Here is a 25,006-nt window from a genome sequence, read left to right on the forward strand (position 1 = left end):
CCGCTCTCAGCCGCTCGTACCCAGGGACCAGGCCGGCAAGGGGGGGCGCTGCTGAGCCCAGAGGCTGACAGAAGGGGCTCCCTCTCCTGGCACAGGCCCCACGCCCTGAACCTCGTTCACAGCCACTGTCTTACTTGGGCTTCATGGACACCTCGGGGTACAGGCCACAGGAGGAGGAAGGCCCCATCTTATACTCAAGGATGGAGGAGACTTTGATGCTGAGGGGTCACCCAGGGGCTATCAGTGGGTGGTGATGGGGCCTCAGATGCTTGGGTCATGCGGTCAGTCACCCCAGGGTCCCTCCTTTGCCCCCCAGAAGCCTCGCCAGGCGCCCCCCTCTCCTGGCCTCATTGGTGCCACAGCGGCTGCACCTACCAGCGTGAACACAGACGCCCGTGGCCCGGCCCCGGCCCCATCACACGCCGCTGGCCTCAGGCTCTGCCCTTCTCTCCGATGCACGGCTGCATCGTCTCGGCGCCTGAGGACCTAGTAACTGGTTTCTCTCTGTGTATGCAGTGTCTGGTACTGATCTGGGAGACATTCTTCCCCTGCATCTGTTCCTCCTTTAGGGACCATGGTTGGATAAAGAGCTGAAAGTTACCTACTAACTGTTCCACCTGCCATTTCCAAATGAGGCAACTGAGGCCCAGTGATTTTCCTGAAGGTCCCCAGGCCCCTGCTCCAGGCCACCATGGCCGCACGGGGCCGGGTGGGAACACACGGAGTTGGCAGATGGTCTACGGGGTTACGCCCTTGGACCCAGAGAGCCAGGGACAGGCGACAAGGCCCAGGCAGCCTGAGACTCCTGACACCTAGGCCAGGACCCTCCCACGTCAGAGCCCCTCCCACGCACCTCCCAGTGCAAAAAGGCAGCCCCTGGTCTGAGCACCTCCTCTGGGTACCAGTCTGGGCACCGGGCCTGGCTCTGGGTCTCTCCTGGGGCTGAGCTTCCCTGAGCCAACAGCTCTGGGGGTAAGGATTTCGGGTGGACCAATGCCCCAGTGACCACACACTGTCTCCCATGGTCTCCGCAGGCCCCACTTCCCTGCCCAGGCGTCTATGCTGTGAGGGCCAGGGCACTTCCCAGTCATCGGTGAATTGTGCCAGGAGAGCAGACTGTGACCACAGGAGTGTGCAGCCTGTTCCCACGTCCAGCAAGTCCTCCCACCCTCCAGGCTCACCCCCAAATCATCTAACGCCTTCTCTGGAGCCTAAGGCCCAGAGGCCGAAGGAAAGGCACGGAGGAGGCCCAAGAGTTTGCCTGCCCCCGGAGAGTGGGTTAGCTCTCTCCTGCAGCTGACACACAGACGGCAGGACTGTGAGGCCGCGCGGTCGGGATCTCAGAAGCCATCAGCCTCCTGGCCTTGGACCGAGCTGCAGCCTCCCTCTGTAAGGCCTCCCTCTCCTTCCCACGTGTCTATAACTAACCCTCTCAAATAGTTGTGGCACTGGTGATCATAACATCCACAGGGGACACTAACAATCACTGAGAATGCGGAGCTGGACGCTCTGCACAGTGCTCTGAGGCAGGCTCTGCTACTATCATCCCCATCGTACAGGTGAGGAAACTGAGGCCCAAGGTCACAGAGCTACTAAGGGGTGTATCCTAGATGCAAATCCAGGCCGACAGCTCCAGAGACATGTCCTTTACCCTCAGAGCATTCAACCCCGTCCGTCCTCCACACAGCCACGGGCTCTAGCCCCGCTCTGAGCCCCGGCCTTTGTGCAGCTGCGGGGCCCAGGCCACGCTCCGCCCCCTCACAGCCAAGAGTGGTGCACAGACCTCCTCCAGCAGGTGGTGCTCCTGATGCTCCGCCCTGCCCTGCCCCGCCTCCCAGGGCACCATGCGAGGGCCTGCACTGAGCAGGGTCTCCAGCAGTGCTCGGGCCTCCAACCCAGCCCAGAAATCCATGTTCTCATCACCTCCCCAGCTGGTGCCCCACTGACTTTGCTTCTGGAGGTGGCTGCTACCTCTCAGACAGACAGCAAGCTCTCATCATCACCATCTGTCAGCTGCTTCCCTTCACTGGGACCCACTCCGTCCCCGCGGCCGTCCCTGCTGTGGCAGCATCCGGTGCCGGGTGGCCATGGCCAGCCTAAACCACCCACTTACCTCAGCCACGGGGCCCAGGGCCAGCACCAGCTCCTTCCCAGCCTCTACCCCTGAACCCGCAGGCTGAGGGTAAGGGGGGACAACTCCAGTTCACCAGCATCCCACCTACAAAGGAGAAGGCTTAACCACACGCACCCACAAACTCAACCAGCGTGCATACCTGGTGGATGTTTTGTTGGAGAAAAGTCACCAGCTCCTCATAGCAGGTCAGACTGTGGAGTGTGAGCTGAGAAGACACAAGCACACAGGTGTGCACAAGCCCGGGCACCTGAGGAGCACCTAGGGGCAGGGGACTGTGGGGCGGCGACTATGGGGCGGGCGTCCTATCCAAATCGCCACCCAGCAGGCAGTGTCCTGACTATGGGGCGGGCGTCCTATCCAAATCGCCACCCAGCAGGCAGTGTCCTGACTATGGGGCGGGCGTCCTATCCAAATCGCCACCCAGTGAGTCAAGTGGACAGCAGCAGGTAACGAGTTTGCTTTGCTTTCTCAGGCAAGTCAGGAAAAATCACTTTTCGAGAAAACATCCAACAAAGTGAGGCCCTTCCTTAGGCCCCCAGGGCCACGCACGCCCAAACCCAGGCTAAACGAAACACACCAGGTAAGGCCAACGCCCTGGTGAAGAGGAGAGGAACTCGTCCTCGGTCTCCATCCTCGGCGAGGAGGAGAAGGGGTCAGGGCTCCACACTGTCACACGTGTCCCTTCTCTTTCCCCTCCTCTGTCTTCCTTGGGTCTGGTTTTGCGGCTGACGCTTCACCCTACCAATGCTCTTCTGCACCTTCTGACTCCCCCCACCCCGCACACCGCCTCCCACTGCCCCTCGAAACAACCCCGGAGGGGCCACCGAGGACATGAAGGGAGGCACGGGGAGGCTGGGCTGGACAACGGCATCGCGTCAGACTGCTGGGGAAGCTTCAGGCTTGGTACCGCCTCGAGGTCCCCGGCCGCCCAGCAGCGTTTGTTGGGCCGTAAAGCCAGTTCTGTAAGAACCCGTCCCCAAAACCCCCACCTCTGCCCGCCCCAGCCCCAGGAGAAGGGTTCTGCTGGCCAGGGCCACGGGGAGGGCTGGCCCCTCCCCAGCGGAGGAAGGATTTACTTATACGAAAGGAGACCGTGCCCAAACCCAGCCCAAGTTCCATGACAATTTTCCAGAGAGCCGTACTGTTTCTAGGACTCCATCTGCTTTGTATTTCCCCAGTGGAATGAACTGCTGTGTTCCCGAAGCCCTAAAAAGGAAATGGAGAGGCATGAGTCCTGCGCGTGGCACGCAGACGTGACCTGAGCCGGGAGAAACCATCAGATGAGGGCGGACGAGAAGGTGGTTCGGCGGGAGGAGGAGCCAGAGGCTCTCGTTCCCCCCACGGGCTGGGTCCAGAGAGTGCCGCCAACAGACGGGAGGGGGAAGAATGGAAGAGACAGCAGGAGGAGAGCTTGGGGTGGCCAAAGAAGGTGGCCTGTGACCCACGACTGACAGACCCAGGGAGGCTGGTGCCCTCGTGCTCAGGGGCATCAGGGACCCTAGCCTCCGGTTCCCACCGGCCCATCAGCAGGTTTCCACAACAGCCTGCGGGTGCGCCCAGCAAGCCGTGGACTAGGGTCTGGACTTGGGGGCCCCCTGTGCCACGGGCTGCGGTGCAGCCTTGGGCCGGCACCGCCCCCTCTGGCTTCTCTCCCCGTCTGCAAAGCGGGAAGAGATGGGATGTTTGCCCATCAGCGCTCCAGGCTGCCGGCAGATCCGAAGGCCCAGGCCTGATAAGTTACCGAGAGCATGGGCACCAAGGACGGGCACTCCGCAGGGTCGAGAAGAGCAATGTTGACACTGCCTACACTGACATGGCACCTAGGAATGTCCCAGGCATTGTCCTGAACACTCCACACTCACTTCTTAGTATTTATCATGTATTTATATGGACTTGTGATTTTAAATTGATAGATATTATCTTTTATTATACATCATTTTGTTTATATTGACTCATTTAATTCCCTCATAATCACCCGATTTTTAGTCATCACCCCCATTTTCCAGATGAGCAGAGAGATGAGGCACAGAGAAGCTGAGTCAATTGCCAATGTCACAGCCAATAAGCGACAGCATTGGGAAGAGGCGCCCCCTTACTAAGCTGGGCCACATGGCTGGGGCAGTGACGCGTCCATTCTGCAGGGTCAGGCGGAGAAGCCAGCCAGCCCGCCACGTGGATCACGAGGACGCCATCCTCCGTCTGGGGTTGGAAGGAGACAGCAGGGAAAAGGCTGTTGGCTACACCACCGACCGCTCACCTGAGTCCCCTCCTCAAAGGAACAGGGACCCAAGTGACAGAGCAAACAAAGTGTGCTTTGGGGGTGGGAGAGGGACAAATCGGAAGGTGACTGGGTCAACTAAGGGGCTGTTCCCTGAGGCTTCCAGACCAGACGATTCTTGGGTCCTTATCCCGGACGACACACAGCCAGCTGTGCCACCCGAGGTTGAGTGGTAGCAACATAGCCCTGGACGCACTTACAGTGTGACCACGGCTCTCTTGTGGTCCCCAGCCCGCCACAAAATGTCCGCGATGGCCAGGGCCAGGCAGTGGGTCCTGTGGGCATTCGAAGGGTGCAGCTGCCTGAGGACAAAAAAGGGAATGCGTTTATGTCTGTGGGGACAGAAACCAGGGACAGTGCACCCCGCGGCAGATGACCTGTCTATGCCCCCAGAGAGGCTCCCTGCAGAGCCTGGGAGGTACCCCTCAGATGAGGACCACAGGAGGAGTCTATAGGGAGGGGCCCCGGGCGGGGCTGGAGGAGGAGCAAAGGGGACTGGAGCCCGACTGGCCCTGGGGTGTAAGAAAGGGCAGTGAGTTCTGAGAGCCCAGGCGGCCAAGCAGAGTGGCCCAGACCTGCTGCCATCCAAGGAAAGAAAGCCCTCTCGGGCACCAGCAAGGCACTGCCCTGCCCCCGCCACGCCCAGCCCGACACCCGGGCGGCTGGGGACCACAGCTGAGCGAGCGGGGTCTTCACCCCCCACCAGCACAGGAAATAAGACCACAGGGGTGGGTGCAGTGGGGGGTGGGCAGCCTGACCTCCTGTGACTTAGAAGTCACGGTGCGGGGATGCGAGAGGAAGGATCGGAGATGGAGAATGCAGGGTCGGGGTCTGGGCTGCGGGACACAGTTGGAGGTGCCCATGTGACGTCCAGGTGACGCTGCCGAACACATCTAAAGCCCAGGAGGGCGGCCAGGCTGGGTGCACGTTTACGACACGAGCACCCGAGGGCCCTTGGCTAAGGGTGCCCAGAAAGGCTGAGGAAGGGCAGGGCAGTGGCCAAGGAGGGGACCCTGGGGAACTCTACGAATGGGGGAGGGTCCGTCCGGGAGGGTCCGTCCCCCAGCTAAGAGCGAGAGGACTTCAAGAAGAACGGGCAGAGCTCCGGGTCACTCAGGCCCGGTGAGTGAATGAGAGGGAGGAGGGGTAACGGCCCTTCCCATTCCCAGGGCTGCACTTTCCTTCGCCATAACCCCACCCCATGAAGGAGGAGGAGCTACAGCCTCCCTTTCAAAATGGGAAAGTGGGCACAGAGACTAAAGGGTTCACCCTAAACCACACAGTAAAAATGAGAACTCAGAACAGCATTGAGGGAGGGAGGAGGACTGGGGAACGGAGCCGACGTCGGGTGCACGTGGCTCTGAGAAGGAGCCTCCCTGTGCCTTTGAGCCGTCTTCCCACACTGCTCCCCGGATGCTGACCCTTAGAGCCTCCCTCCATGCTTCTGCACAGAAGTCCTCCTCCTTCTCCCGGTCTCCACAGTCACCTTCCCGGTGTCATCCTTCCCAGAGCCTCGTCCAGACAGCACAGTGGGGTTGGGGCAAGGACAGGGGTCCCGGGCCTTGGGAGGCCCCTGGCCTTGCTGACTTCCCCCTCCCCACCTACAACAGGGGCCCTGGGCCAGATGCCCCTAAGCCTCATTCCAGTCTTGCCATGGAGCCACTGAGTGAACCCCGGGCAGACAGGGTGCGCGTGTGTCCAGACGCACACCAAGAGGACGGAGCTGATGAGCTCAATCGCCCAGACCACTGTCCCCGATAACGGTCTGCCTCCACTGGCCACCCTCGGTGACAAGGATGGCCCTGCGTGGCCTGATCAGGCATTCAGACACACTGGCCAACCTCCCACACGCATTTCACACCTGGCTGGGCTCTGAAACCAAGGAGTTTCTCTAAGAGTCTAGTTCCCACAGGAGTTCGGGACGAAGGCACCTGTCCGGGAGGGCTGAGTGGGGAGACAGTCCCTTCTGCCTTTGCCTAAATCACCCCAGTCTTCCAGAGATGCTTCTACCCCAATTCTTTTAAAGCAACCAGACCTATCTAGTCTGAGATTGTAGAAATTTCAGAGGAAAGCTGGCCAGTGGATGGAGGTTGATGAACCCATCTGCTCTCTCACGGTCAAAAGCTGCTGGCGGAGTGGAAGGAGGGCTGGCTGGGGGCCAAGGGACCTGGGTTCCAAACCTGCCCTTGACGCCTGGTGGGGTCTCAGGCAAGTGCCTCTCCCTTTTTGGGCCTCAAACTCCCTGATTTTAGGAGGGAAGGTGAGTGACGCCGTCCTTGTCTGTGGCTCTGTCCAGGCTGCGGGGCTGTGAGGGCTCATCGTCTCTTCCCACCCGCTCAGCAGGCTGGCACAACCCTCCTCGAGTGGAAAAACACCGAGTCCTGCCAGCCGCCCTGCCCTCTCCGAGTGAGAGGCCAGCTGCCAGCCTGAGTGAGCCTCAGTGAAACCAGACAGCCCCGCAGAAAAATCACCACCCTGCCAAGAAACCTTTACTTCGGCATGACTTCCCTGGACGGCGCAGTCACATCCTCCGTGTGGCTTTCACGGAACCACATCCCCAAGGGGCGGGGGGGTCCTGCACCCCCAGGCCTGCAGACCCGGCACAGGACGGCAAGTGCAGAGCCCCTCCGGGTCCGAGAGCGCCCCCTGCAGAGCTCACCAGCTGCCGACGCGGCGAGGTGAGCTGTGCCAGGTGTTCCTGGAGAGAAGGAGTGTGCCCGCGTTTCTTTTTTTTTTTTTTTAAGCTGGGTCATTCCTGACATCCTGGAATTTCAGAGTCAGCAGGGAGCACTGACGCCCCACCCAAGCCAGCACACAGGCCCGTGCAAGAACGCCAGTGACCCAGTCAATCAAGATCAAAATTGAAAGCAAATCAATGAAACCAGAGGAGCTGGGAACTGAGAGCGGTCCCCACAGAGATAGCAGGCGTCACCCTTTGCTCATGTGAGGCAGCGGGTCCCCAGGTATTTGCTGTGCTAGTCTCTGTGCTCTTCTGTACTGATTTGTTCCAAATTAGGGGAAAGGAGGTTCTGTCGAGAAGCCCTCCATGAAACACAGAGCCACCCGCTGGCTGCTGCGAGGCAGCCGGGCCCAGGCACTGGCTGTGTCGGTCTCCGCACTCTTCGGTACTGGGTGTCCAGCACTCGGTCTCTGCACTCTTCGGTACTGGGTGTCCAGCACTCGGTCTCCGCACTCTTCGGTACTGGGTGTCCAGCACTCGGTCTCCTCGGCCCTTCGGTCTGGGTGTCCCAGCCTCGGTCTCCGCACCTTCGGTACTGGGTGTCCAGCACTCGGTCTCCGCACTCTTCGGTACTGGGTGTCCAGCACTCGTCTCCGCACTCTTCGGTACTGGGTGTCCCAGCACTCGTCTCCGCACTCTTCGGTACTGGGTGTCCGCACCTCGGTCTCCGCACTCTTCGGTACTGGGTGTCCAGCACTCGGTCTCCGCACTCTCGGTACTGGTGTCCAGCACTCGGTCTCCGCACTCTTCGGTACTGGGTGTCCAGCACTCGGTCTCCGCACTCTTCGTACTGGGTGTCCACACTCGGTCCTCCGCACTCTTCGTACTGGGTGTCCAGCACTCGTCTCCGCACTCTTCGGTACTGGTGTCCAGCACTCGGTTCTCCGGCACTCTTCGGTACTGGTGTCCAGCACTCGTCTCCGCACTCTTCGGTACTGGGTGTCCAGCACTCGGTCTCCGCACTCTTCGTACTGGTGTCCAGCACTCGGTCCTCCGCACTCTTCGTACTGGGTGTCCAGCCATCGGTCTCCGCACTCTTCGTACTGGGTGTCCAGCACTCGGTCTCCGCACTCTTCGGTACTGGGTGTCCGACACTCGTCTCCGCACTCTTCGGTACTGGTGTCCAGCACTCGTCTCCGCACTCTTCGGTACTGGTGTCCAGCACTCGGTCTCCGCACTCTTCGGTACTGGGTGTCCAGCCTCAGGTCCTCCGCACTCTTCGGTACTGGGTGTCCCAGCACTCGGTCTCCCGCACTCTTCGGTACTGGGTGTCAGCACTCGGTCCAGCACTCTTCGGTACTGGTGTCCATTCCAGCACTCTTCGGTACGGGTTGTCCAGCACTCGGTCTCCGCACTCTTCGGTACTGGGTGTCCAGCACTCGGTCTCCGCACTCTTCGGTACTGGGTGTCCAGCACTCGGTCTCCGCACTCTTCGGTACTGGGTGTCCAGCACTCGGTCTCCGCACTCTTCGGTACTGGGTGTCCAGCACTCGGTCTCCGCACTCTTCGGTACTGGGTGTCCAGCACTCGGTCTCCGCACTCTTCGGTACTGGGTGTCCAGCATCGTCCTCCGCACTCTTCGGTACTGGGTGTCCAGCACTCGGTCCTCCGCACTCTTCGGTACTGGGTGTCCAGCACTCGGTCTCCGCACTCTTCGGTACTGGGTGTCCCAGCACTCGGTCTCCGCACTCTTCGGTACTGGTGTCCAGCACTCGGTCTCCCACTCTTCGGTACTGGGTGTCCAGCACTCGGTCTCCGCACTCTTCGTACTGGGTGTCCAGCACTCGGTCTCCGCACTCTTCGGTACTGGGTGTCCAGCACTCGGTCTCCGCTCTCTTCGGTACTGGGTGTCCAGCACTCGGTCTCCGCACTCTTCGGTACTGGGTGTCCAGCACTCGGTCTCCGCACTCTTCGGTACTGGGTGTCCAGCACTCGGTCTCCGCACTCTTCGGTACTGGGTGTCCAGCACTCGGTCTCCGCACTCTTCGGTACTGGGTGTCCAGCACTCGGTCTCCGCACTCTTCGGTACTGGGTGTCCAGCACTCGGTCTCCGCACTCTTCGGTACTGGGTGTCCAGCACTCGGTCTCCGCACTCTTCGGTACTGGGTGTCCAGCACTCGGTCTCCGCACTCTTCGGTACTGGGTGTCCAGCACTCGGTCTCCGCACTCTTCGGTACTGGGTGTCCAGCACTCGGTCTCCGCACTCTTCGGTACTGGGTGTCCAGCACTCGGTCTCCGCACTCTTCGGTACTGGGTGTCCAGCACTCGGTCTCCGCACTCTTCGGTACTGGGTGTCCAGCACTCGGTCTCCGCACTCTTCGGTACTGGGTGTCCAGCACTCGGTCTCCGCACTCTTCGGTAATGGTGTCCAGCACTCGGTCTCCGCACTCTTCGGTACTGGGTGTCCAGCACTCGGTCTCCGCACTCTTCGGTACTGGGTGTCCAGCACTCGGTCTCCGCACTCTTCGGTACTGGGTGTCCAGCACTCGGTCTCCGCACTCTTCGGTACTGGGTGTCCAGCACTCGGTCTCCGCACTCTTCGGTACTGGGTGTCCAGCACTCGGTCTCCGCACTCTTCGGTACTGGGTGTCCAGCACTCGGTCTCCGCACTCTTCGGTACTGGGTGTCCAGCACTCGGTCTCCGCACTCTTCGGTACTGGGTGTCCAGCACTCGGTCTCCGCACTCTTCGGTACTGGGTGTCCAGCACTCGGTCTCCGCACTCTTCGGTACTGGGTGTCCAGCACTCGTCTCCGCACTCTTCGGTACTGGGTGTCCAGCACTCGGTCTCCGCACTCTTCGGTACTGGGTGTCCAGCACTCGGTCTCCGCACTCTTCGGTACTGGGTGTCCAGCACTCGGTCTCCGCACTCTTCGGTACTGGGTGTCCAGCACTCGGTCTCCGCACTACTTCGGTACTGGGTGTCCAGCACTCGGTCTCCGCACTCTTCGGTACTGGGTGTCCAGCACTCGGTCTCCGCACTCTTCGGTACTGGGTGTCCAGCACTCGGTCTCCGCACTCTTCGGTACTGGGTGTCCAGCACTCGGTCTCCGCACTCTTCGGTACTGGGTGTCCAGCACTCGGTCTCCGCACTCTTCGGTACTGGGTGTCCAGCACTCGGTCTCCGCACTCTTCGGTACTGGGTGTCCAGCACTCGGTCTCCGCACTCTTCGGTACTGGGTGTCCAGCACTCGGTCTCCGCACTCTTCGGTACTGGGTGTCCAGCACTCGGTCTCCGCACTCTTCGGTACTGGGTGTCCAGCACTCGGTCTCCGCACTCTTCGGTACTGGGTGTCCAGCACTCGGTCTCCGCACTCTTCGGTACTGGGTGTCCAGCACTCGGTCTCCGCACTCTTCGGTACTGGGTGTCCAGCACTCGGTCTCCGCACTCTTCGGTACTGGGTGTCCAGCACTCGGTCTCCGCACTCTTCGGTACTGGGTGTCCAGCACTCGGTCTCCGCACTCTTCGGCTGGGTGTCCAGCACTCGGTCTCCGCACTCTTCGGTACTGGGTGTCCAGCACTCGGTCTCCGCACTCTTCGGTACTGGGTGTCCAGCACTCGGTCTCCGCACCTCTTCGGTACTGGGTGTCCAGCACTCGGTCCTCCAGCACTCTTCGGTACTGGGTGTCCAGCACTCGGTCTCCGCACTCTTCGGTACTGGGTGTCCAGCACTCGGTCTCCGCACCTTCGGTACTGGGTGTTCAGCACTCGGTCTACGCACTCTTCGGTACTGGGTGTCCAGCACTCGGTCTCCGCACTCTTCGGTACTGGGTGTCCAGCACTCGGTCTTCCGCACTCTTCGGTACTGGGTGTCCAGCACTCGGTCTCCGCACTCTTCGGTACTGGGTGTCCAGCACTCGGTCTCCGCACTCTTCGGTACTGGGTGTCCAGCACTCGGTCTCCGCACTTCTTCGGTATGGGTGTCCAGCACTCGGTCTCCGCACTCTTCGGTACTGGGTGTCCAGCACTCGGTCTCCGCACTCTTCGGTACTGGGTGTCCAGCACTCGGTCTCCGCACTCTTCGGTACTGGGTGTCCAGCACTCGGTCTCCGCACTCTTCGGTACTGGGGCATCGGTCTCCAGCACTTGGGCCTCGGTCTCCGCACTCTTCGGTACTGGGTGTCCAGCACTCGGTCTCCGCACTCTTCGGTACTGGGTGTCCAGCACTCGGTCTCCGCACTCTTCGGTACTGGGTGTCCAGCACTCGGTCTCCGCACTCTTCGGCTGGGTGTCCAGCACTCGGTCTCCGCACTCTTCGGCTGGGTGTCCAGCACTCGGGCGCTTTAGATTCACGACGCCCAAGCCCCCGGCACCAGCCCCTCCCGGCCTCTCTGGCTCTCCCACGGCTGTCTCTTCTCGGGCCCAGCAGTGCCGTGGCAGACAGGGCGCCCAATGCCAGGCTCGGCTCTGCCACGGACCTGGACAAGTATCTCTGCCTCTCCGGGCCTCAGTTTCCCCATATGCATCGTGGCAAGGGACACCCATGGTCCTAGTCACTCGCACAGCCCTTGGAGATGTACAAAGGACGTGGCTGGCAGAGTCAGCCTTGGGCAGGACAGAGCTTCGCAGAGAGGGGAGATCCCTCCCCTGCACCTCTTCTTACATACTCCCTCGAGGAGGGGGCCTGGCCAGCAGGCACCTTCCCCCAGAGTGGGACGCTTTCCCACCAGGTACACTCCCGCACAGAGCCCCCCGCAGCCAGCAGCGCCCTCCTCTCTCTCCCTGTGCCCACCACAGGGTCCCTGTGACCCAGCTCAGCCCCCCCAGGCAGGCTTCTGAGGGCCTCCAGTTCCGGCTACCCCACCCCTCTCGGGCCCCAGCGGGCACGTCCCCCCCTAGCAGAGCCCTGGAAGAGCTGTCTGTCTAACTGCTGCTGAAAGACACACCTGTCAGCATGAGTGGGGCCTGAGCCCGCACTTGGCCAGTGGCTGACCACAGCGGGCACGGTTTTCTTTTGACCCACGGCTCACCTTGGGCCCCCAACCTGGATGGCCTTCTGCCTCCCGAGCCCCGCTATTCTCTGGTGTGGAGAGCAGGGCTCAGCCCCACGGACAAGCCTGGGGATCCCGGGGCTCTTACGTCCCCTTAGTGGGCATGTAGGGTGGGCAACAAGGAACCAAGCCCGCCTGGTGCCCTGGGCCGGATGCCAGGAAGGGGCTGTGAACCAGGCAGCCCAGGAAGGCCTGTGTTCTCCGGGGGCCTGTCGGGGGTGGGGCCCGTGGGCAGACAATGACAGGCAGCAAGGTGCATGAACAGGCACTGACCAGGGGCGGAGGGGCGGATGCATGGAGGCCGGCCGGGTTTATCTCAAACGGGGAGGTCTGGGAAGGCCCCCTGAGGTCACGGCCTCTGTGCGGCGAGAAGCCCGCATGCAGAGCCCAGCGGCCGGGAAGGAGCGAGAGGGGTTCGCTGGGACGGGACCTGAGGGAGGATCGAGCACGTGCAGGGACGTGTGTGAAGGGGACTCAGCAGTGCTGCTCGTCCCCGATCTCGGCAGCACGGGGCGTCGCCCAGCTGGCCTGCCCAGCCCTGTCCGTGTCCAGGTGAGCCCTTAGCACCCTGCACGGACGGAAACACGATGAATGGACCTGGGAGGACGGGGCGGCAGTGGGGGTGTCTAAGGACAAGTGAGTTTCTGGTTGGGGTGAAGCTGTGCGTATGGTTGGCATCTCTGACTTGAAAAAACGCCTCAATTATTACTTTGTAAAGCAATTAGACAAATTATAAAATGCCAAGCATGACAAGCTGCCTTCACTCGGACCCTGTGTAAGGCAAAATCACCGGAGCTGGTAAAGTGCTCCGAGCTTGGCGGGTCATCCGGGGAACGGGGTCTTCCGGAATCTGAGCAGATGGGGAATGAAGGGGTTCTGTCGCCTTTGTGACACCTAAGCTTTAAAACAAGGCGATGAAATGCCTGGTTCAAAAACCAGGTGCTTTTAATTCCAGTTCAGGAACTGGCAGGACTGAACTGTGATTTTAGAGTCTGTTTAATTACAAGTTTGGGGAGGAGCAGGAGGATCTCCCAGGTGCTGGATGATGTGATCCTGGGGGTGTGGTCTGACATGATTCCCTAAGCAGAACACGTATGAACCATGCAGCTTGGGCTGTGCACTTGTCTGGATGTATGTTATATTTCAACTAAAAAACAAGCTAGTCACTGCCCCGCAGGGAGGAGCCGGGAAGAAGGCGGCCCCGCCCCGGCCAGACCTTCCCCCGGTCTCTGCACCAGCCACCGCGCAGGGCGAGGGTGGTCCCTCCGCCCATCCACCTGACAGCGCTTCTGGAGAGGAGACTCCCTGTCTTGTCCTGCACAGAAACGTCCCAGAGAAGCCTGCTGCATGGGTGCGAGAGCACGCGGAGCCCGTGTGCAAGCACCTACTGTGTGAGCCGGAGAAGAGATGGCCGTGGGTGCAGGAGCACGCGGAGCCCGTGTGCAAGCACCCACTGTGTGAGCCCGAGAAGAGATGGCCGTGGGTGCAGGAGCACGCGGAGCCCGTGTGCAAGCACCTACTGTGTGAGCCGGAGAAGAGATGGTCGTGGGTGCAGGAGCACGCGGAGCCCGTGTGCAAGCACCTACTGTGTGAGCCGGAGAAGAGATGGCAGGAGGCGGAGGGAGCGTGCGCTGTGGGGCTGGCTGGGATGTGCGGTAACGGCTGTTGGCAGAGGTGAGGCGATATGGAAAGGAAGGCGAGACCTGGGCTCAGTCGAGGGGTCAGCAGCTTGGACTGGGGGGGATGGCAGTTGTCGGCCGCAGCACTGGACTTCAGAGGGGGAGGCTGAGTTCTGATGCCGTCCCGGCAGCCAACTACCATGTGGACAGCACTTAGCAAGCCTCCTCCTTCAGACAAATGCATGCAGCTCATCTCACGGGTCGGTACAGGCCCATTAGCCAGCCGCTGTTTTCCTCTCCAGAAGACAGGAAATATCAGGGAACACGTGAGCTCCCTCGCCTGCCTTTCCTGGACACTTCGGGGAAGCCTCGGGAGGAGGTTACTACAGGGTGAGCGCCAACTTACCGAGCACAGTCCGCCGGGCTGTCTCCTTCAAACAGGAGCTTCTGCAGGACACAGCTTTGCACAGCGGCCAGAACCCCACAGGGACCACCCTGCAAAGAGGGACACGCGTTAGTGCCAGTGAGAAGCGCCCCGGGCAGGGCCTCTGTTCCTGCAGAGCCAGCAGGTGACAGGACCCGGGGGCCCTCCGAGCCACTGCCTTGGAAACGGGGGTCTCTGACGTGATAACTCCCACAAAGTTCACAGGCTGGGATGATCGAGGCCCGGGCACCCATCACTGGAGGGAGGAGCAGGCCTGCAATGCCTGATGGGAGGAAAGTGACTTCACAACCAGTCAGCCGTGGAGCCGGGACGTCACCATAGGGTTCCAGTCATCCAGGGAAAAGTTTCCGTGTCCGCGGGCTGAGGGTGTCCACTGTCTTGGAGCCTTCACGGCCCATCCTGACGGCCTCCTCCTCCAGGAAGCCTTTCCCAAGCATCTCGGCTAGAAGCCAGCCCCTCGGGCACCCTCCGCTGACAGGCGCTCACTTCCGTCCAGCCTGTGGCCTGCCTCGGCACCCGCTGGCGTGTCCTTGTCCCCTCCCAGGTCAGCTTGAAGAGGCTCCTTGAAGAGCTCGTCCTTATAGGTATCGACAAGTACCAAGGCTGTCACAGCGGCAGGCTGTGGGGGCCTTGACTTGGGGGCGCTGGAAGACGTGCTGAGCTTGGCCATGTTGGGACAGAAGCTGATGTCCTGGGGTTCTCCCTGGGCAGTGTGGGGCAGGGGAGGCACCGGGGCTCGAGAGATGGAGCCCGGTTAAACTGCAGGGTTCAGAGGATCTTTTGGCCCTTAAAGTGCACATCTGGGGAAACATGTATGAGCCATGTTCAAATCCTGCCCCATCGACCCGCATCTCCGTCTCATCGCACCACCTCCTCACGGGCTTCTGCTTCTCACACTTGATGCCTCTGCCATTTCTGCAGCCACGGGGACTTTCCCGTGGCCTCCCCCGCCCCAACCCCTGGACCCTAACCCCGCTAGGTCCATGCTCCGCCTGCCTCCAGTACCCTTTCTCCTGCAAATCATCTCTCAGTACTCAGCCTAAGGACGCTCCCTGGTACCCCGCCAGGGCAGGGCCTCCTCCGCCACCTTTCGGAGGGGACTCCGGCGTCACACAGCGCTCCCAGTGAGGCAGCCACAGGTAAAGTCCCCGCACTGGGCGACCACCGGAAAACGTAGGGCTGGCTGGCCCTGGATAGCTCAGGTAATGTTCGTGGGGTGTGCCAACCCGGGGCACGTGCCACCCCTATCCATGAGGGACCCGGGGAAACATGAAAGCAACCTGCCTTGTTCTGCACGATGCCGTACTTCAACGAGGCTGTGTCTTGAAACGAAAAACTCTGCAGTTTCCATTCCTCGTTGAAACAGCAAAAGCTGGACCCGAACAGAAGGGTCTTCAAGTCCTGGCAAAAGGAGAGAGCCTTCTATCGGCTGTTCCCACAGGAACCGGTACCCTGCTCGGGGAAGGTGCCCCCGGAGCTGGTGCTGGATTCCAGAGGCCTCCGTTCTCCAGAAGGGCTATCTACTTTCCTCTTATTTTGCAAGCCCACTCTTCTCAGATTGGAAGAAATAAAATCAACCCTGAGGGTCTTACCTCTAGAACATCTGTAAACCCAGCCAGCCTGTGCTGACCCGGGCCAGAACCTTTTTAGGTTCCTTAGAAGAAACATGAAACACAAAATTGTAGTTTTACGAAGGAACTTGGAAGCTCTTGACTGCACGTTACAGTCACCTACTGAGCTCTTCACGGTCTTGCTGCTCAGACCGTACACTAGGCCAGCTAAGTCAGAAACCCTGGGTTCAGACTCCAGTATCTGTATTTTTAAAAGCTCCCAGCGGATTCCAATGTGCTGTCAAGTGAGAACTGGTGCTCTAGGACAGGCCTAGCAAACCCACAGGCCAAATACGGCCCCCCGCTTGCTTTATAAATAAAGTTTTATTGAAACACAGCAATCAGTGCCCGTTTGTTCACAAACTGTCTAAGTTTTCTTTTAGATTGTAAAGGCAGAGTTGAGTGGTTACAACAGAGAGCCAAAAAACACTATCTGGCCCTGTAGAGAAAGTCTCAATCTCTGCTCTAGCATAACTTACCACATGTAAGAACCTCCTCTATAACATCACCTAAAAGTGGTCTCCCAAGATCTTGGCTGGAACACCCCAAACACCCAGTGAGGGTTCCCACCACCTCCCAAGGCTCTGTCTTCTCTAAACGTCTGGCTGACATCAAGCTTACAGTTCATCTCCCATCAGCCCAAGCCCCACGCTCCAGAGCCCCAGAAAGTGCCAACCCCTCCCTACTGACGGGTCCTCGGACAGGAAGGCAGCACCTCCCTCTGGGTTCCCACTCCCCATGCTGGCTGCCTCCTCTCTCTCTGCCATGATTTTACATCCAGGGATCTCTGAAGATGCTGGCATGTGGGTTATGATGCCACCTCTCCAGACCCTCTCTCTGGGTGAGATCTTTCTTCAAACTCAGATTATTTCCCTCTAAAATGGCTTTTTCTTTTCATTCAGTGCAAGGAATCTCTCTGTGGCACAGCATTTGTCCACACCCCATCAGAGCGGGGGCTGGTGGCACAGGAGAGGGTTGGGTGAGGTAATCTGTTGGGGCGTGGTTCCTTGAACCAACTACTATCATTCATGTACTAGAACTGAGTTTCCCAAGAGCCTAGAACCTAGAGGGACTTGACTTCTCTGGCTGAAGCCCATGTCTGCTCTCAGTCACAGAATGGCAGCTCTTAGTGCAGCCCAGAGTAGGCACCAGGTCACAGGGCTGGACAGGAGCCCTGGGTCCTCCTTTTCCCTGTGTGGGTCTCGGGTTTTCCAGCTGCTTCTGGAGATGCTACTGCTGGGAAGTCTCTCTGGGCCTCCAAGGACCCTCCCCAAAATGCGAGTCTCCACTGCAGAGAGCCACAGTCCTGTGGCTACCGATAGCCAGCGCACTTCCTCCCAGGTTCGGGGCCACTAACACGCATCTCACCCTTTGTGGTTTCAAAAGGAAGGAAGGAAAAGGGAGGGGAGAAAAAACCTCTAGAAAAATCTTTGACGTTTGATCTGTGTGCTGAGTAAATACTTGGTACGTACAATGAGGAGGGGGGTCAGCTGTGTCCCCAGGAATTTTCATTTTTCCTCCTGGATCCTGGCTGGAAAGCCAGTGATGGGCAGCAGAGCAGAGTTCATCCCACTGGCCAAGGGGAGGTGAGGCCATCCGGGCAGCTGAAATGGGGAGGAATCCTGGACCCCCTGCAGAGGAGGCTGCTAAGGCCAGGAGCCTGCTCCCTAGGTCCCGGACGGGGCGTCCTTCTGGGGTACCATCGGTGTGAACCCAGAGGGAGCTGCAGAACTGTCAGCACCTCCTGCCCTCCTCACTGCAGCCCAGCCTGAGCCCAGAGGCTAGCGCAGGAGCAGAGCCCGCTGACGGGGCAGGAATCTCGCACCGTCCCCTCTGGGCCACTGCAGGTGCACTGAGGCTGCCCAGGCACAGCGATCAGGATCCTAGAACGTGTGAGTGGCAGGAGGCTGAGACCTTTAGGAGAGGGTGGGGAGCCGCCAGGACGAGGCCCCCATTTTCCCGACGCTTCGTTCAGGTTTTCCTCCACAGCTCACCCGAATTTCCATTTTAACAATGACGGACTGGCTGTGCTCGGATGGATGGGGCCAGAAGAATCAAAATCACCTTGTTCACACCAACGCAAATCAAAACGTCCTCAGTTCGCACCTCAGCAGTTCACACCCATTCACATCCAGGTGTAGCGATCTCACTTTAACGTTGACACCCACCTTTGCCACTGAGAGGTCGATTGGCTTGGACACTATGTGCAGCTTGGGCGCTGATGGGACTGAAGGGAGGGTAACTTCCTCCCCTATCGATTCGTCCTCCACATCCTCTGAAAGAGAACAGCGGCCACGTGAGCTCCTTGGTACAGAAGACAGACGATGAAGTCACCTAGCACCCAGGCACTGCTGAGTTCTGACATGCTGTGGATGAAAGGCGGGGTCCTCCACCAACTCCACCCCCCTGGGCTCCCAGGCCCTCATCAGACACAGCCCTGCTCCTTGTCCAGACCCCACGCCTGTCCAGCCACAAGGGACAAGTGGGAATGGGTGGGGCTCAGCTATGGCCCCCGGGAAAGTTCTGCTCGTGGGCACGCAGTGAGGGAGGTGCCCGGGTCTGAGCAGCGAGTTGGGCCCAGAAAGCCTCGCTCAGCACATTGCTTACGAAGGGCGGGCAGGATGCTCAAGTCTGTCCCCTCAGGACGAACATGAAGAAGGCAGAATTAGTACAAGAAACGCCACTGTTCCTGATAAAATAATAATAGACTATAGCTATTGTGGCTTTCATTTATTGACCACTCGTGTTTTATCACTTAAGCCCCATAATAACCTCGAGAGAGTAATTATCACTCCCCCTACTTTACAGATGAGGACACTGAGGCTTAGAGGAAGTAAGCACCTGGCCCAGCGTCCCGCAGATGGGAAGCGGCAGAGACGGGACTCCTCATCGGTCCGCCTCCCTGCCAGTCAGATGTCCCTGGACCACCAACCAGAAGGGCCACTGGGCCACATTCCGAATACGTCTCCTTATGGCCAGGGCGACTGGGGCCCAGACAGGGCCCCGCGTGAGTCCTGGCAGCAGCAGCCTGTGCCTTCCCAGCGGCCGAAGCTCCCTCTCGCCACCCGCCTACTGCCGCAGCATTTACCAGAACGCTCAGACGAAGGACCCAAGTGAGAACCACCCAAGGCAATTAAGCTGGCAAAGCTGAGCAGACCGGTCTCCAGAGCGCCTCAGGAGCCTCCTGTTTTTCTTTCCATTTTCCCAAGCCTAAATGGTCATTTAAAAAGCGCACCACACTGTATCGCTATCAGCATTCTCTGAATAATTCTGTGCGTCTGGGACTACACACATGTCACTGTCCCTGCCCCACATCCTCTGGAGATGGTACCCAAAGGCCAAGAGCTCCAGGACACATGTCTTATATCTCATTGTCCAGCCTCCTTTAATGCTGGAGGACCAGGCACAGCATGAGGCCAATGCCTCGGGGCTCAGTCCACCAAAAAGGAGACAGATTCCACCTTTGGACTAAAAAAAAATGCTTTAGTAAGTCTGGGATTTAAATGAGAACCTCTCATAGTCAGGGTCTCTGAAAAAGCCACCGTGACCTTACAAAAAATGCCCTGAAATAAAGCCCAGATGTTCACCCAGCAACATGCAAGGGGTTTGAAAACATGGTTCGGGCCGAGAAAGCAGGAAAGCAGATGAGATCTGCATCCATTGCAAACTCATGCACACAAGACAACACTGCACGTTTTGCAAGGCCATGCACAAGCAAAGGTACCGACTGAACACATGAGAAGGTTGCTATGGAGGAGAGGGTCATGGGAGTCTGGGCTGGGGGTGGGCAAAGGAAGATGAGGAAGGAAAGGCAAGAGGGAGGGAGGGGGAGGGGGAAGAGAGGGATGGAGGGAGGGAAGGTAGGCTTTGCAAAAATCAATACTGAGAATTTTGGGTCGAGGAATAGAAATAAGTCAACCACAGACCCCAGAGGCCCAGACCAGAGGGAGAGAGTAACCTGAGTGATTCCACCAGGCCCTGAAGGGCTGGCTCCTTGCAATGCTTCAGGCCAGACTGCTTCCTGAGGAATAGAAGGGGCCATAGGTAAGCCTATCTGGAGGCCTCTCTCTAGTCTGAGGTTGTCCAGGATGAAGCCAGGGCTGAAATGTGCTCTGCTTGGGCCCCAGGAGGTACGTCTGAGGATGGAGGCTGGGACCCAGGGGAAGCGGAGCGGGTGGAGGCCCCAGGGGAAGCAGCCTGCCTTGGCTTCCGCCAGGACGTTGGCCCCTGTCTAGGGAGTTGGTTCAGGACCACATAGCAGGCCTGGGGCCCAGATGTGGTGGGACCGCCAAGCAAGGGAAAAACAAAGCGCTGTCCAATGGCGTGCTGGCCAAGCAGACGAAACCGGCTGCTGATGCTGCGGTTTGAGAATGCTATTTTTAAGGCGCTGGCATAAATATCTGGTTGAAAAGAAGCAGGAGAACTTGTTTCTCAGCCCATGCACCCCTTGGAGGAAAACATATGCAGATGGTAATATGTAACAGAGGCCCCAATCGATCTTTTCCCAGCCGCCTACTCGGTATTTCGCACTGATCACACAGTATCTTCTCCTGAAGGACCCAGCACCCCCGGCACGGGACTCTCCACAGCACTCGTCCAGGCCCTGACAACGGACTCCAGGCCCCAGCCCTGCACCAGGGACCCTCTCCCACACACCGCGCCACACCAGCACCCGATCCTCCTGCCTCCAGACGGCTCATCTCCGCCCCCACCCCCACCCCCGCTACGGAACATTTCACTGTGCTTCCACCTGTTCATCGAGCACTGGACTCACGACGTGCCAGGGCTTCCGTGGGACAGAGAAGGGTGATGACTGAAACAGCACCCCTGCCTTCAGGGAGATCCCCGCCTGGAGGGGAGACAGAGCCCCAGAGAATATAGCGTAAGTGCTGAACCAGAGACGCATGCACAGGTTTTAAGAGCAGAGGAAAGAGGCAAACAGGTCTTCCTGCAAAGGTCAGAGAAAGGCCCCACAGAGGTCAACGTTTGAGCAGGGTCTTGAAGTACCCATAGCATTTCCCCATATAGAACAGGGGAGCAGTCGCCTCTTTTCTGGACTATTCCACGAGCCCCTCACCGGCCTTCCAACGTCCCGGCTCTTACCCCTAAAATCCACCTCGCAGGCACATCCAGAGGCAGCCCGGAACGCACAGCCCTGGGCGCATTACTCGCCAGCACAGTCTTCCTTACTGCACTGGAGAGCACCCTGTCCTGCCAGGGCCTTCCTTCCCGGCCTCCTCTCCCCTGGGCCCGCGACCTCCCCTCCAGGCCACCGCACGCCGAGCTCCCACACTCCAGGCCTCGGCCCACGGGGCTCGTTTCACACCTCTGCTTGGCAAGACTGTGCCCATCCTTCAGGGCCCAGCCTCAACCCCACCTGGATGGACACTTCCAGCACCCACCAGGACTTGGTCCAGACGTCCCTCCCAGCGGGGAGCCCGCGGGGCTCATGCTTTCTGTGCTGCCGCCCAGGCCGGCCCTCCAAGGAGGAGGGCACTTCGGTGCCCCGCGATCCCACTCAGCGGCCCTGCGTGTGCCCGGGCATGGCAGCGCCAACCCAGGGCTGCTGAGCTGAACCAGGGGACGCGAACGGGGGCTGGGAAGGGCCTGCCATCTCTCTGACCAAACTTTTGTCCTTGTTCCTGGCCCCACGCCAAAACCTCTCTCCCTTTCCCTTGGTGACTAGGTTCCATCGACTCTTTTATCTCCTTTTCAAAGCCCTTAGCGGACCCACGAGTCAGGAAGGGAGGCCTCCCCCTGGAACACACACACATGCTTCAAAGGGCCAGTCTCCGCGAGGTTTGCTGAGAGCCTTCCTTCCACTAGAAGCCCGCGGGGCTCGGAGGGTGGGGACGGCTCCGCTTCATGTCCGGACGGGAGTGGCTCTCAGAGCAGAATCTCCAGTGAGTCTCTATCGAAGGCTCCCGATATCAGCACTGCCTGGCTCCGTGCCCACTCCTGCCAGCCGAGAGCCAGAGCAGCCTTCCCGGGCACCAGACGACCCCACTAGCCATTCCTGACGATTCAGACGCCCAGGAACTGTCACCTCGGAGTAGCCGAGCAGGAGAAGCCAAGCTCTGCCTCCTGCACTCGAGGCCTGGCTGCCTGTCACCTGCATCGAAGCCGGCGGCCGCCGCACGTCCAGGGCGCGTCGAGGGGCCCGGCGCGTCCTGCCCTCGGTGTAAAGGGGGTGCTTAAAAGGAGAGGAGGCGCGTGTGAACAGCTCTCCTGTGCAGAGATGGCAGCAGGTCAATTGCTGGCTTCCGGAAGGAGAGCAGACCCTCTCCTCCCTGGTTGAAGGTCGCCCTCCTGTCTACCGCTGCTTGCCAAGCCCTGCAAACACTCCGGTCTTTGGGGAGCAGAGACTTACGGAGAGGGGGGAAGTCCACTTCGGAACGAACGAGTGCGCGCGGCGCGGGGCACGTGCCCCACTGCGGAGCGCACTGTGCCCAGCACTGGCGGTGTGCGCGCTGGCACTTCGCTGTCCCCGTCTGACACCCCCTCACCCCTGGTGAACGGTTCAGAACGGGCTTTCCCGCACACCGCCGGATGGGCATTTTGACTGAGAATGGTCTTCTGCAGGCCTCTGTAGGCCCTAGATGGCCCTACGGGAACCTCCGAATGCAGAGAAGTCTCCTCTGGCCCCCAGTGTGGCTACGGAACTGCGCAGACTCCTCGTGAGATTTCTCCAGAAGGAAAAGTTGGGCGGTACAAGATGGCAACCAAAAGAGACGCCTGCTCTGCTGGCCGGCCAGCCCCCCTTCCCGAGGGGGAGGGAAGAAAGGCGCCCCCGCCCCGCCAGCGGACCCCTGCTCCCACCGCCTCCCACACGGGCAAGCGCAGGCGCCTGGGCCCCGGCAGGCACGGCCCAGAGGAGCAGGCACACCTACCGAGCTGCAGGGCGCCCAGCTCACCACCGACCTTGCTGGACACTGGCAACTGAGTTTTCCTAGAAAAGAAGAAAATGTCAATGTACCAGAGCAGAGGGACAGACAGATGCAAACCGCAGAGGAGGCTGGGGGAGCTCTGGAGGCTGGTGGGGTTCCAAGGACGGTTCCCTCGGGCCTGGCCCTGCACTCTGTGTGGCTCACACCGGTCACGCTCCCTCTCGGGCCACAGGTTCCACGTTGGATGGGACCAAATCATCTCCAAGGTGCTTCCAATGCTGTGAATGTTCTTACACACACACACACACACACACACACACCCCACAATGTAATTTGACACTTGCCAAGAACCTAATGTAAGTTAATTTGCTAACATCACCACAATACTGCTGGGAAACACACACACACACACACACACATCTCTATGTTTCTTTCCCTTCTCCCAGCTTTCCTGTAAAGCTATCAGAAGCCATTTAAAATGCACCAAAGAACCTGCCCTGTATCCTTCTCTTACCTGAAAAACGCCCTGTGCTTCTGATGTGTACATTCAGGTGTATGCATGAGGAACCTTTTTAAAACGATCTACCTGTATTTAAGTCTCTTTAGGTGTTTTTTTTTTTTTTCCCCTCCAGCAGGCATCTATCTGAACTAAAGTAAAATCATTTTCTAAAAAAAAAGTGTATTTAAAACAACAATATGACGTAACTCTCTGAAAACCCATTTACTATGTTAAAAAATGACAGCTCTTTTGATGGGGGCATTGAAATATATTTTCCTCCAACATCCCTGCAGGGTAAGATATGATTAAAGTAACGATTGTAATCTTGCCACAGTAGGCTCCATTGAATCGGCTTCCTCCTGAGGACGTATGAAGGGGAGTGAGTGGGAGACCGCCGAGGACGTGCGGTACCGAACCCCAGCACCTGCTGCCCCGGGCTCCGGTGTCCTGCCCTGCTGCTGGAACACGGGGCTCTGCCACACGCCCCCCCCCCCACGGCAGCCCCTCCTGCCCTGCCTCCCCCACTCAGCAAGCCATTTTCCTCCATTCAAACCTTCCTGTGCCCCCGCTACCAGGATTCCGCACACGCCTGTGGGAATGGGGAAGGGAGCAGGAAAGAGGCGGGCGGCACAGGCGGGCGGCAGAGCATGTGAAAGGTGGCAGGCGGGTGACACAGGCTGTCAGAGGCACCCGTCCCGACCCCAGCCTGAAGCCTCGACCTGCCCTCCCCCCACCAGCTCCACCACTAAAGGCTCAGGACCCTCTGTCACTGTTTCAGCAGGAGACCGAGACAAGGTGTCCTTCCCTTGCTGCACATCAGTGTCCCTGTTGAAAAGCAATGATGGAGACACAGGTGTGTGATGGGCTCTAAAATCACCTTGAATCACAGGGAGCAGGAGCCGTTTCAGATGTGTCTGGAATACCCCGAGGGCGGTAACACCTCTCTTGTACCCATCTCTCCTCTCTGCCTCTTCATCTCTTACCCAGACCACTGCAGTAGCCTCCGGACTGGTTTCTGGCCACCCCCTCCCCACTGTGGAATACCCTTCTCTGTGCTGGTCGCCCACATCTTCCCATGAGTGTCAAAGGCATCTTTTGTAAAAAAAAAAAAAAGGACCATACTGCTGCCTGGCTGACCGTCAAAGGTTCCCCATCATCATCATCAAGAATCATATTCATAAAAATGACCGCAATATAACAGCAAATACTGTTATCTGACTCCTTTGACTGTTCCCGGCACTGTGCTGAATGTTTTGCAGGTTTCAAACGTCCTCTGCTTCTCAGAACAGCTTTATAAAGTAGCTACTGCACTGAGTGTCGGAGTGGTCCAGTAATTTCCCTGGAGTTACACAGCAAGTACGTAGCAGCACAGGAGCCTGAACCCAAGCGGTGACTCCAAAGACCCCCACATACACTGTTTCCTTATAAAGCAATAGCCAGGCCCATTAGGGTGCCCCGTGGGCTATGGTCTGGCCACCCACCACCCCAGCTCACCCCCCTGCACCCTCACCCTCCACCTGCATTTCCTTCAAGCCGAACTTCCCAGCTCTACACCTGTCTATAAGATGTTCGCTCCACCTGGAATTTCCTCGGGCAAGCCACACTGACCCTCTACAGGCCAGCTGGGCTGTCACCTCCTCCGCCTCTCCAAAGCATACATTCATCCATTTCTTCACCCACTCACCCAGCCAACAGGTGGCAGTTGTCTGGCAGGCCTGCCCCCCTGCCCAGGGAGACCTGCCCTGTAAAATGAACAGACATCAACTGCAATGTGAGGTGGTGTGATAGGCTGAATAATGGCCCC

At 59.1% G+C, this 25,006-nt stretch overlaps 1 protein-coding gene across 1 annotated transcript in view; it reads right to left on the reverse strand.

Annotated features, from left to right (window-relative positions):
- MINDY4 (MINDY lysine 48 deubiquitinase 4) overlaps positions 1-25,006 on the reverse strand; it is a 104,567-nt gene that overhangs the window by 33,771 nt on the left and 45,790 nt on the right. The window contains exons 6-12 of the mRNA XM_036247212.1: positions 22,707-22,765; positions 17,985-18,091; positions 15,491-15,607; positions 14,168-14,256; positions 4,613-4,714; positions 3,277-3,340; positions 2,274-2,339 (exon numbers count right to left, since the gene is read on the reverse strand). Of these exons, the coding sequence (XP_036103105.1) occupies positions 2,274-2,339; positions 3,277-3,340; positions 4,613-4,714; positions 14,168-14,256; positions 15,491-15,607; positions 17,985-18,091; positions 22,707-22,765 (604 nt within the window). The remainder of the gene's footprint in view (positions 1-2,273; positions 2,340-3,276; positions 3,341-4,612; positions 4,715-14,167; positions 14,257-15,490; positions 15,608-17,984; positions 18,092-22,706; positions 22,766-25,006) is intronic.

The sequence above is a fragment of the Molossus molossus genome, unplaced genomic scaffold (assembly GCF_014108415.1).
Source record: "Molossus molossus isolate mMolMol1 unplaced genomic scaffold, mMolMol1.p scaffold_m16_p_7, whole genome shotgun sequence".
Taxonomy (NCBI): domain Eukaryota; kingdom Metazoa; phylum Chordata; class Mammalia; order Chiroptera; family Molossidae; genus Molossus; species Molossus molossus.